This window comes from Bos indicus x Bos taurus, chromosome 19, assembly GCF_003369695.1.
Source record: "Bos indicus x Bos taurus breed Angus x Brahman F1 hybrid chromosome 19, Bos_hybrid_MaternalHap_v2.0, whole genome shotgun sequence".
In the NCBI taxonomy this organism is placed as follows: Eukaryota; Metazoa; Chordata; class Mammalia; order Artiodactyla; family Bovidae; genus Bos; species Bos indicus x Bos taurus.
Window position 1 is genome coordinate 58,900,719 of NC_040094.1, and position 13,173 is coordinate 58,913,891.

At 54.7% G+C, this 13,173-nt stretch overlaps 1 protein-coding gene and 1 non-coding gene across 3 annotated transcripts in view; one reads left to right on the top strand and one right to left on the bottom strand.

The window, feature by feature from the left end:
- Nucleotides 1-13,173, top strand: part of SDK2 (sidekick cell adhesion molecule 2) — a 267,728-nt gene that overhangs the window by 156,870 nt on the left and 97,685 nt on the right. For both annotated transcript variants that reach the window (XM_027518872.1, XM_027518871.1), the window contains exons 4-5: nt 4,515-4,662; nt 11,257-11,390. In XM_027518872.1, coding sequence (XP_027374673.1) covers nt 4,515-4,662; nt 11,257-11,390 — 282 coding nt within the window. The remainder of the gene's footprint in view (nt 1-4,514; nt 4,663-11,256; nt 11,391-13,173) is intronic.
- Nucleotides 1,479-1,551, bottom strand: TRNAG-CCC. Its single transcript has one exon. It is a non-coding gene; the product is annotated as a tRNA-Gly (tRNA).

Consider the following 13,173-nt stretch of genomic DNA (forward strand, 5'->3'; position numbering starts at 1 on the left):
GCATGCTTTACAAGACCTTTTAAGATAGAACAAAGACATGAGGAATAATTTTTAGGCCCCGTCTAGCTGGGCCCCAGCCCTACACTTCTTTGCTCTCAGGGGAATTCCTAGGGCGTTAGATCAGTTCTGCAAGGCACGGTATGGTATGTTCACCAGCTTGCATTGCCGAGAGGAAGTGCAGTAAATAAGTCCGTGTGTTTCCACCTCAGTGGGAGTGAGTTTCCCTAGGAGATCCTGGACCCCCAGCCCCACCCTCGTGCACTTCTCTGCAGCCTTTCCCCGGCAGTGGCTGACTAAGCAGCCCCCTTGCAGCTGGTGTTTGGGACATACACGCCTGTGCCCTGGGTCCCATGAGCAGAGACAAGGGGCTCCCTGGGCAGACCTAGCAAGCCCATTTGGCAAGGTGAGTGGAGAGAATCAGGAGGGTTCTGGGGGTCTCAGAGCCACAGTGAGGGGAGATTGTGAGATGGAACGGTGGATGGGAGCAGCAGCGGCAAGACTTGGACCAAGGTCAGCTCTGCCCGCCCTTCACCTGTCCATCCTGCCGTATGTACATACAGTCACCCATGTCTCCATCCCTCACTTCCTCCGTCCATCCACTCATCCATTTTTCCATCATCCACCCATGGCACAAACCCACCAGCCGACCCCACAGGCGTTTTTTAAATTCTCTGTAACTAGCCCTTCTCTCCTGCCTCCTAGTCTTCACACATTCTCCTCCTCTGGACTTTTACTACTGCCAACCACACACACACACACACACACACACACGCGTGCACGTGCGTGCGTGCGGCTAACACCTACCCTTTATATAGCTCTGCTTTAAAAAGCCTCGCCCCAGCTGCCTTGGTGGCTCAGTAGTAAAGGATACACCTGCACGGCGCAGGGGACACAGGTTCAATCCCTGCTCCAGGAGGACCCCACGTGCCGCGGAGCAACTAAGACCGGGAGCCTCAACTGCTGGAGCCCACACGCCCTAGGGTCCCTGCTCCTCAACAAGAGGAGCCGCTGCCACGGGGAGCACCCATGCCACAGCCGGAGAGGAGCTCCCGCTCGCTGCAGCTAGAGAAAAGCCCAGCCCGCAACGAAGACCCAGCACCGCCAAAAACAACACATAAATCATTTTCTTTTTAAAAGCCTCACCCCACCTCCCAGTCTGAAGTAGATAAAGGAGATTTTCTCTGATGCCTCCTCTCATAGAGACACCTTGTTTCTCCGTCCTAACTGTTGTCGCAATATGTCGCTGCATGGCTGTCGGTTGCTTTTCTTGTTCCCTTAACCCTGCCATAAGTTCCACAAGGGCAGGAACCAGGGCTTTCTTCAGCACCTATCGCAGAACCTGCCTGACCCACAGAGGGGACTCAATAATGAATCATTGCTTGACAGTACTGGGTGACTTTTTAAATACGTATTTATTTGACTGCACTGGATCTTAGTTACAACCTATGGGACCTTTACTTGCAGCATGTGCAATCTAGTTCCCTGACCAGGGATTGAACCTGGGCCCCCTGCTTTGGGAGCCAGGAGTCTTAGCCACTGGACCACCAGGGAAGTCCCGGTATTTGATGAGTTTAGAGAGAAACTACTGTGTGTGTGCAGAGTATGGGGCCAGGTATCTTAGAGGGATTTCCTCATGAATGTAATTAAATAGAACTGCCCCATGAAGAGTTCAGTGCAGCAGAAAGAGATAAAGAAGGTGTATGAAGAAGTTGAATGCAGGGGCTAAGTCGTGGAGGAGGCGAGGGCATGCAAAGAGAGGGGCAAATCTGGATGCTTGCTGGACGCTGGCCGGCCCCGCCCTAACTGCTCAAGCTGGATAAGCCACTCTATCTCCATGAGCTTTAATTTCCTCACTGACGAAATGGAGCTAATAAAACCCGAGAGAGAAGAAAGAAACACTATTACCATGAAATTGCTTTAAATTGTTCAAATATATCTTCAGAGTTCTGTGAAAAGTTTTTTAAATAGATAAAATTATTGTGAGGACTGAAATCAATGTGATTTATTGATGCAATTTTTTTATAGACAAAGCCAAGTAATAGAAATTAGTAAACAACTAAATGATGCATATTTAGGAAAATTGAGCTTTGTCGTATTATTCCGCAGATGGAATGAAACAATCCTTGTGAAGTCCAACTAGAAAGAAACCTGACGTAGGGTCAGCAACTATTTGGGTGGCGGGGGTAATCTTCGTTGGAGAGGTTGATGTTAAAACTGTGAAAAATGCATAGGATTCCAATATTTTGATACAATGAATATTAGATACAGTTTTAGCACTTTAATATACTCTTCCTGTCTCTATGGCTACATAACAAATTAACCCCAAACATCATGCATTGCTCAGTCACTCAGTCATGTCCAACTCTTTGCCACCCCATGGACTACAGTCTGCCAGGCTCCTCTGTCCATGGGATTGTCCAGGCAAGTATACTGGAGGGGTTTGCCATTTCCCCCTCCAGGGGGTGGACTGCAATCATTTGTCTTGCTCACAGATTCTGTGAGTCTGGACAGAGCATGATGGGAACAACTTATCTCTGCTCTTTGATGACTGAGGTCTCAACTAGAAGACCCAAAGGCTAGGGGCTGAAATTACCTGAGGGCTCACATGTCCAGGGTTGATGCTGGCTGTGTCTGGGACTTCGGATCCTCTGCACAAAAGCTGTGTCTGTGTGGGCTAGACTGAGTTCCCTTACAACACGGCAGCAGGATTCCAAGCAGGAGTGTCCAGAGAGCCAGGTGGAAGCTACATCCTTCTGATGACCTAGCCTGGAAGTTACTTAGCATCACTTCCAGCATATTCTACAGGCGTACTCACAGATCCCTCAGATTCAAGGGGAGGGGACATGGCCCCCATCTCTCGGTGGGGGGGGGGGGGTGTCAGTCACAGTGTAAGAGGGGCATGTTCAGTTCAGTTCAGTCGCTCAGTTGTGTCCGACTCTTTGTGACCCCATGAATCGCAGCACACCAGGCCTCCCTGTCCATCACCAACTCCCGGAGTTCACTCAGACTCCCGTCCATCGAGTCAGTGATGCCATCCAACCATCTCATCCTCTGTCGTCCCCTTCTCCTCCTGCCCCCAATCCCTCCCAGCATCAGAGTCTTTTCCAATGAGTCAACTCTTCACATGAGGTGGCCAAAGTACTGGAGTTTCAGCTTAAGCATCATTCCTTTCAAAGAAATCCCAGGGCTGATCTCCTTCAGAATGGACTGGTTGGATGGGGGTAAATACTGATGCAGCCAGCTTTTTTTAATTGAAGTATAATTGGCGCACAGTTTAACTGTGTTAATTTCAGGTGTACAGCAAAGTGCTTCAGTTATATATGCATGTGTATGTGTGGGCTTCCCTGGTGGCTCAGCTGGTAAAGACTCTGTAATGCAGGAGACCCTGGTTCAATTCCTGGGTTGGGAAGACCCCCTGGAGAAGAGCGTGGCAACTCACTCCAGTATTCTTGCCTGGAGAATCCTATGGACAGAGGAGTCTGGTGGGCTACAGTCCACAGGGTCGAGGAGAGCTGGACATGACTGAGCAACTAAGCACAGCACAGCTGTGTGTATGTATACATATATAAGGCTTCCAGATGGCTCAGCGGTAAAAAAACCCACCTGCCAACGTAGGAGATGCAGTGCAGGTTCAGTCCTGGGTCAGGAAGGTCCCAAGGAGAAGGAAATGGCAACCCACTCCAGTATTCTTGCCTGGGAAATCCCATGGACAGAGGAGCCTGGCGGGCTACAGTCCTTGGGGTCGCAAAGAGTGAGACATGACTTAGTAGCTGAGGACAAGCACAACATAAATATACATATTCTTTTTGAAATAAATAAGCCTCTGTTGTTAGAGTCGAAGCCCACCCTGACCCCAGCAGGCAGGTGGGCAGTCAAAGCCTTCCCACCACATCTCCGCTGCTCTTCTCTGGGCTGATGGAACGTCAGAGCTGGGACCCGTGGCCCCCTCTCTGTCTGCCGATGGGGTGGACATGCTTCTAAAGGAGCAACATGGTGTTGTGTTGACACGTCTGTGCAGGCTCACACACAAGGGCCAGGAAGCTGGCCCCCAGAAGTGCCTTTCACCCCACACCTAAACCCCTGCCGCAGTACAGGGCAGGGGGCCAGGGACAGACCCCAGGTCTGAGTTCAGATCCTGCCTCTGCCCCATCCCAGCCACGTACGTGCTACTGGACACGTCAACCAGCCTGTTTCAGAAGGTGTTTATTTTTTTCCATTGTAAACTCTTTGAAATAATGACTGACGTCTCCTGGTTATTGAATGAATCCATTGATTCATGGACATACAGGCGTAAGTGGATATAAAGGCCAAAAGCAGCGAGCGGAGCACGCCGTCGTGAGGGAGGGGGTGATGGGGCCGCGTGAGGCGGTCCAAACGCGGCGGCTGTTCCCGGTGGCCACCCTGTGTCTGCCCCGCGATTTCCTTGCGCTCCCACCGCTCCCCACCCAGGAGCGGGCAGTCTGGGTTGCTGACCTCCGGTCGCTGACCCCTACGTGTGCTCTTCCCTCCCGCAGACATGGGGAGCTTCGAGGAGGGCGAGAAGCAGCAGAGCGTCTCCCACGGAGAGGCCGCCGTCATCCGCGCCCCGCGCATCTCCAGCTTCCCGCGGCCGCAGGTGACCTGGTTTCGGGATGGCCGCAAGATCCCGCCCAGCAGCCGCATGTGAGTGTCCCCCCCACCCCACCCCTGGGGGCGGGTGTGAGAAACCAGCCCCGCCCGGGGCCACACGGAGCCTCCAGACGCGGAGGACGAAGGGTCTTTTCCACTCTGGGGTGGAGCCAGGTGGGGGACATCCCCAGGGAGGGCAGCCAGGTTCCCAGGGGGCCTTTCTGGGAAACCCTGGGCCAAGACTTGGAACTAGGACAGCTCTCAGCCTTCCTGGGGAATCCCAGGGTGTTGGCCTCTGTCTGTCAGCTGGAGAATAATTCTGCCTCTCGGAGCACTCCAAAAGCTCAAGTTGGCACAGACAGAGGCTCTGGCCCCGTGGCTCCAGGCCAGGATTCGGGGCGCACAGGCAGGCGCTGGCATCTCCCGGGCAGGGTGGACAGCACTGGGTGTTTCTGCTGGGCAGGCGGGTGTGTCTGGGTGTCCATCAGTGTGCGCGGCTGTGTGTTCTGGCCGCGGGGAGGAGGGGAGGCCTGGCAGGGAGAGGAACACACCGTCCTTTCAGCGCTAACAAGGGCCCTTCTGTGTAGCCCAGGTCAGGGGTGGTGGCCGCCGGGCTTATGGGCAGAGGGATGGAGCCGACACCTCCCCGGAGGGTGGGCAAGGGGTCAAGGGTGGGACACAGCAGCCCTCCTGACCCCCCAGGAGACAGCCCGCGGAGGCGTTCCTCTTTAAGACTCCCACTGTCCCCTGCTCCCAGCAGAGGAGGAAGCCCACCCTTGTCCTGGTCCACGTGGGCCACAGGTCCGCTGTGGGTGGAGCCTGTCCGGTCTCTGTAGGAAGCGCCAACCGAGATGGCCAATTCTTGCCTTTGGGGAGCATGAGGTTCCATGAGAGATGTTATAATCGTGTAACATAGTAACATCCTGGCAACAGCCATGGCGGTACGGAGCACCTGTCGTCTCTGGCCTCTGCTCCGCATACCGCACGTCACCCTCTGCTCCAGGACAGACATGCGCCTCCCAGTGAGAAGTGCTCTGTCTCCTTGACTTTTCCATCGCCGGAGTGCACGTTCAGGAAATATTTGTTGAATGAATGACCCTCACGAGAACCTTACAACGCTGCTGATTTTATCCCCGTTTTACAGATGGTAAAGTGAAGGCCCCCAGTGCTTAACTGCTCTGCCAAATCTCACGCAACTGGTTCCAGGCTTGCCGACGACTCCAGAGTCAGGGCCTTTTTTTGTATAATGGTTTCAGTGTCTTTTTTAAACTATGTATGTGAAGTGAAAGTCGCTCAGTCGTGTCCGACTCTTTGTGACCCCATGGACTATATAGCCCATGGAATTCTCCAGGCCAGAATACTGGAGTGGGTTGCCTGTCCCTTCTCAAGGGATCTTTCCAACCCAGGGATTGAACCCAGGTCTCCCACATTGCAGGTGGATTCTTTACAAGCTGAGCCACAAGGGAAGCCCAAGAACACTGGAGTGGGTAGCCTATCCCTTCTCCAGTGGGTCTTCCTCCAATGGCGTCTCCTCCACTGCAGGCAGATTCTTTACCAACTGAGCTGTGAGGGAAGCCCAGATATGTATGTATTTGTGTATTTGGGGCTGTGCTGGGTCTTCATCGCTACACACAGGTTTTCTCTAGTTGCAGGGAATGGGGCTACTCTCTGGTTCCGGTGAGAGGGCTTCCCATTGCGATGGCTTCTCTTGTTGCCGAGCACGGGCCCTAAAGGCACCGTCTTCAGTCGTTACAGCTCACGGGCTCAGAGGCTGTGGCGCACAGGCTTAGTTGCTCCGTGGCATGGGGCATCTTCCCAGACCAGGGACTGAGCCCGTCTCTCCCGCATTGGCAGGCACACTCTTAACCAGTGGGCCACCAGAATCAGGATCTTTAATTCTCTTTTGTGTGGAAATTATTTGAGAGCAGGGACAAAGACATGGAGGCTAAACAGGATAAAGTGATTGCACTTGTGGAAAATTGATCTGGTGATTCTCAACCTGGCTACCATCTGAGATCATTTGGCACCATTTAAAATACATTGATCTTTCAATTCTGCCCCTCACATGCTCTGATTGCATTGAAACAGTGTGTGTATGCACCTAGACATCGGGATTTTTGAAAGCTCCCCAGTGATTCCAGCACGCAGCCACAGTTGAGGACCACTGTCCTGGAATGTGTCCGTTACCTCCAGATACCATAGTGCTGCATAACAAGTGGTCCCAACGGCCTGATGCGATAAGCATGCATTTATCATTCACGTCAGCAGAATGGTGAGCTTGGCCTGGCTCTCTCGTTTGTTCGGGGCTGGCTGATTAGAATTTCTGGGTGAGTCCCTTCTGATCTGCTGTCCCAGGCTCCAGCCAGCCGGCCCTAACATCTCCTCCTGGCAGTTGCAGAACAAGCAAAGTCAAGGTTCTGCTGACATCCCATTGGTCAAGGCAAGTCACGTGGTAGAAGTCAGCCTCAAGACGCAGGGAAATTAACTCTGCTCTTGAGAGAACTAGAGTCACCTGGCGGAGGTGCTGCTACAGAGCAGGTGATGGTTGGGGGTGGGGGGCGGGTACCGCAGGTTCACAGATGGACCCGTGCTGTGTGTGAGGATCCCTTAGGCCTAATGAAAGTTCAATAAAAGCAGCGAGTGAGGACCATTAACGCAGACGAGGTTGAGTCGCAGAAGGGGATCGCCCTGCCACGCAGGTGCTGAGACGGGCAGCAAGTCCCGGCTGCTTCCCAACTCCCTTTTCTGAGCCGATCTCAAGGCCCTCCAACCGACTGGGAGTGGCTGCAGGAATACTGTGCTGAGGAGGACTCCAAGGGCTCAGACTCGGTGGGAAGAGCGCCAGCATGGATGAACCACATGTGCCATGGCCGCCCGAGGGGCCAAGTGGACATCTGTCTCCGGGGTTTGCCGCATTAGACGCAGCTCTTTCTGCAACCTCACTCCCATCACCCCTTTCCTGACAGCTTCCCACCTCCTCTGGCCGTTCCTGGCCTCTGCCATCACCGCCCCCACCCTTTTTCATTCCCAATAGCCACTGTCACTAGAACAGAATGCCCTCAGGTTGCGTGCACACACACGCACACACACCTTCCTGGTCACGCCCACCCCCTCCAGCCCTCCTCCCAAACACACTTGAGAACACAGGGCATTTTTATCTCAGCAATTACAGCAGATTAATATTCGTAACCCAGAGGAAAGGTCCCTGGAAACAAATCCTCTGGTGTCTGTTTGCCGGAGATACGCATCTGATGAGTGCCATCAGCCGTTGGGGCACAGGGGCTGCGCTATCTACAGAGAACCGCTGTCCCTCCCGGGGCGGAAGCAGAGATTAGCAGCCACCCCCCACCCCCACCCCCACCCCTTCCTTGATACTCATTGTTGAAAAGGAGACAAGATTCCTAACAAAGATGCACGCTGAGGGTTTGGGGGCAGGTTCTAGGGTGGTTTATTTTACTCTTAATTAAATGATCAATTGCCTCCCACCCCCAGAGCTGAGAAAAAAGGGCTGGCTTCATTGGAGGGAATGGAAGGGCCAATCAGAGAAGCGAGACAGACCTAAGAAATTGAAACCAGAGGAGTGTGGCTGAAGAACGTAACCCAGCCTCTGCTGATAGGGGAGTCCTGACGTCCACTCCCTGCAAGAATCCTGGCAGCCTCCTTCAGCGTGGGTGCCCCTGGGCAAGCCGACTGGAAGCCCTCCTGAGTGTCGTGCGCTTTGGAAGTGAGGGACAGGGTCATGCCGGAACCATCTATCAAGGGGATGGTCATCCTGCTGAAGGCTGTAAGCCCGGGGACCTTTCTCATTAGCCTCCTACTGGGGACAGATGGAGGGCAGGTCAACAGGCCGCTGGCCCTTCGCTGCCCTCTGCTCACTCCGCTCACTGGGAACTCGAACCCAGGCCCCGGGGGTCCCGGACACAGGGACCTGCCTCCAGAGGCAGGCAGAGCCACTCTGGCCGCATCACAGAGACCCCCAAACCCAGGGACTTTGTGCCATGGAAGTTTATTTCCTGCCAACTTAAAGAGCTTTAGGGCTTCCCTAGTGGCTCAGACGGTAAAGAATCTGCCTTCGATGCAGGAGACCCAGGCTCAGTCCCGGGGTTGGGAAGATCCCCTGGAGAAGGGCATGGCAACCCACTCCAGTATTCTTGCCTGGAGAATCCCATGGACAGATGAGCCTGGTGGGTTACAGTCCATGGGGTCGAAAAGAGTTGGACATGACTGAGCAACTAACACTGTCACTTCCTTTTTTCACCCTAAGAGGGAGCTGAGGGGGACATGTGAACTCCAGAAGGCTGTGTCAGAGGCAGGCTCTGTCAGAGGCAGGCTGTGGCTTTTGAATCAACCTAAACAGACTCGGGATTAGGCAGCTTCCCTCCCCCACAGCCTTCACCCACCTCCACAAGCTGCACTGGAGGACCAGGGTCCCTGCAGTGGATTCCCTGCACTTCGCTGAGGAGTCTGGGCAGGTTCGTGGGGACGTGGTCACCATCCCTGTCCCACTGTGTTAACTTTAAAATATTTTCGCCTGGCGCTGTCCTCACTCCCATCACCTCATTTGTTGTTGTTCAGTCACTCAGTCGTGTCCGACTCTTTGTGACCCCATGGACTGCAGCACGCCAGGCTCTCCTGTCCTTCACTGTCTCCCAGAGCTTGCTCAAACTCATGTCCATTGAGTGGACGATGCCATCCAACCATCTCATCCTCTGTCGTCCCCTTCTCCTCCTGCCCTCAATCTTTCCCAGCATCAGGGTCTTTTCCAGTAAGGGCTCTTCGCATCAGGTGGTCAAAGTATTGGAGCTTCCGCTTCAGCATCAGTCCTTCCAATGAGTATTCAGGGTTGAGTTCCTTTAGAATTACTACTACTACTACTAAGTCACTTTAGTCGTGTCCGACTCTGCGACCCCATGGACTGCAGCCTACAGGCTCCCCCGGTCCCTGGGATTCTCCAGGCAAGAACACTGGAGTGGGTTGCCATTTCCTTCTCCAATGCATGAAAGTGGAAAGTGAAAGTGAAGTCGCTCAGTCATGTCAGACTCTTAGCGACCCCATGGACTGCAGCCCACCAGGCTCTTCCATCCATGGGATTTTCCAGGCAAGAGTACTGGAGTGGGGTGGATTAGCTGGAGGTTAAAAGACTTCTTCAGGAAAAAAAAAAAAAAAGGACACCATTAGGGTTCCCAGGAATTGGAGAGGAAGGCTTTGTCTTCTTGGAGCTCAGGGCAATATAAGACCCAGCACTGGAACCCCAAAAGCCAGAATAAAGGGGGACCCTGGCCCAGCCAGGCTGGGAGAGACCAAGCTGGAGAGGCGTTGACGGGGATGTTTATTTGAGAACCCGTTTAAAAGTCTGTCACATTCACCTAATGGGAGGATTTGAAAAGAATTCAACTGGATTTGTCCTTGTTAAACTAACATTAAGGATGTTTAACAGCTGTCTCGGGCATATCACATTAAAATCTGGAGATAGACTCGACGAACTAACGCTGTTGCTCGTCATCAGGAGGATGGGGGAGAGGAGGTGCTGGGCAGAGCCGGCCCGGGCAGGGCTCCTGCCCCCACACCCGTAGGGCGCCCAGCTTCCGCCTGGACAAGCCCTTCGCCTGACCCGTGGATGTAGGGGCTGAGGGGCTACGTGACAGGATCCCAGGAACCAGATCAACAGCAAACCTCCTACGTCTGTGCCCCCCTGCCCAGCCGGTTTCCCTTTTCCCTCTTAACCAGCCCTGACAGCCCCTCTTATTGGCTGGATTCAGGGAAAAGGAAAAGGAGGTGCTTCCCTGGTGGCTCAGATAGTAAAGAATCTGCCTCGATGCCGAAGACCCAGGTTTGACCCCTGGGTCAGGAAGATTCCCCTGGAGAAGGGAATGGCAACCCACTCCAGTATTCTTGCCTGGAGAATTCTGTGGACAGAGAAGCCTGATGGGCTACAGTCCATGGGGGTCTCAAAGAGTCAGACACGACTGAGCAACTAACACTTTCACTTCCTTTTTGCACCCTAAGAGGGGGCTGAGGGGGACATGTAAACCCCAGAAGGCTGTGTCACAGGCAGGCTGTGGCTTTTGAATCAACCTAAACAGATTCAGGGGGAGAAGGCAATGGCACCCCACTCCAGTACTGTTGCCTGGAAAATCCCGTGGATGGAGGAGCCTGGTAGGCTGCAGTCCATGGGGTCACTAAGAGTCGGACACGACTGAGCGACTTAGCAGCAGCAGCAGCAAACAGATTCAGGATTAGGCTAAGGCAGTGATTCTGGAATGGGTCTACTCATCTCTAAATGTATTATCATCTCTCATCATTTATTCATTCTGGGGAGTGAATTTCTTTAGTTCTGGATCCTCCTGGTGCAGAAATGACCAGAAAGAGTAGAATTCTGGGGGAGCTCCGGCCCCCAGCCAGGCCTGGGGTGGACACAGAGCAGCGTCACTTGGCCAGTCTCAGACCCCTGGACATGCTCTGTATCTGGTCCCCAGCGCTGGCGAAGTATTGGGATTCTCTGCAAACTAATTGTGCCTGGAGTTCAGGCAGTCCGTGGTTCCAGGGGGTGGCCTGGAGGAGGGGCTGTTGGGCGCCTGGCTTCATGTGCCTGCTCGCCTCGCATCCCTGGAGGCCCACCTGTCAGCCGAGTCCTTTTCTGCTTCCCAGAGCCATCACCCTGGAGAACACCCTTGTCATCCTGTCGACCGTGGCACCCGACGCGGGTCGCTACTACGTGCAGGCGGTAAACGACAAGAACGGGGACAACAAGACGAGCCAGCCCATCACTCTCGCCGTGGAGAGTAAGTCAGCGTGTCATTAAATCTTGGGAACGGGGCTCCCGGGGCTCGTGGGGAAGATGGAATGGCGTGGAGTGGGGAGGCTGGGAAAGGGCAGGGGAGGAGCCGTCCCGAGGAGGAGGAGGAGTCCCAGCTGCGGTGGAAGCGGGAGCCAGGGAACCAGGAGGGTGCTGAACTCTGGACTCCATCCCCATGAGTCTGAAATAGTTTCAGGAGCAGGGACAGTTAGCTTGGCCGTCAGCCGGCCCCCTAGAGACCCAGGGGAGACATGAAATGTTGGGAAAAGTGTGTGCATGAGAGGATTACAGCCACCCCCGGGGCTCAGGTGCTGGTGGTGAGAGCCCACCAGGAGCTGAGAAGCTCGTTGTTAAAGAAGTGTGCTGACTGCCTGCACTCACCTGGCACATAAGAGACACCACTTGCAGTCAGAGCCAAGCCATCCTCGCTGATGGAACACAGGCTCTCTGCCCAGCTCCTGCCTCAAAGTACCCCTGTCCATCGCCAGAGACTGCCCCCAACCCTGCAGGAGAGAGGCAAGCCTCTCCTCAGCGGCAGAGTGCAGAGGGGAGCAAACGGAAAGGGTGACTCCTTGAGTCTCCTCAACGGAGAAGCGTTTGTCCGGCCGAGACCAAAGGCAGGTTTCCCACCCCTGATGGAGATGCCAGGGGTAGGGGGTGGGGGTGGGCGTTCTCCTCGGCCCCACTTGCCCCGCTCCACGCACCATCCCCGGGAGGCAGTGGAGGTGGGGAGTCGCCGAGTCCGTGGGACGGAGCCAGAGCTTCCTGCAGCGGCCAAGCGCCACGCCGCCTGCGGGAGCCAGATGTTCACATCCTTCACATCTGCACAACTGCTGCTCCACAAGCCAGCTCATTTATCATCCACGGTCCCTCGGGGACGTCCCTGCCAGCAGCACAAGAAGGGTGCCAGCCGGCACAGGACCTTCCTGTGTCCTTCCTCTGATCCCAGCCTCTGTCTTCCAGGGCCCAGAAAGCCCAGTTGTTGATGAGTCACTAGGACATGTGTTTTGCGACCACAAGGACTGTAGCCTGCCAGACTCCTCTGTCCGTGGGAGGCTCCAGGCAAGGATACTGGAGTGGGTTGCCATTTCCTCCTCCAGGGCACCTTCTTGACCCAGGGAGAGAACCCACGTCTCCTGCACTGGCAGGTGGATTCTTTACCACGGAGCCACTTGGGAAGCTGCAGAAAGCTCAAAACATTCCCCAGTCCCGACCTGCCCTTGCCTGGGCCTTTTGGCACCTGCAGAACCCCTTCCCATATCTGCAGTGACCCCCTCCCCGAGACCAGGCTCCTGTCTGCCGAGAAAGAGACCTGGATGCAAGGAGCAGAGTTCCAGTCTGCATGCTGACCCATGAGGGTCACAGGTGTGACCTCTGACATTGATTTGAGCCAGGGTCTCACTCATCCTGGCATCCTGGGGGCCCAGCCCACAGTCTGGGGCTGCTGTTTCTATGGGAAAAGGAGCTATCAGAGGGGGTGTTTTCCTCCATGTATTTTCCAGTGTTTTGAATACCTGGAGTCTAATGGAATCGAGTCATTTGGTCCGAATCAAGGTCAGGCATCTTCCTGGGTGACTCAGTTGACCCTGAGCCCGAGGTTGGAACCTCCCCCCCTCCGACTCTGCTCTGCCTTCCTCCTCCCGGCCAGCCCAGGTGGTGGTGGGGGCCGGGGGTCGTTCACTCTCTGCCCCCTCCCCCAGCCCTCCAGCAGGCCCACAGAAACAGGCAGGGTTCCCTCAGCGCCCCCATGTCTGCCTGAGCCTACCCCA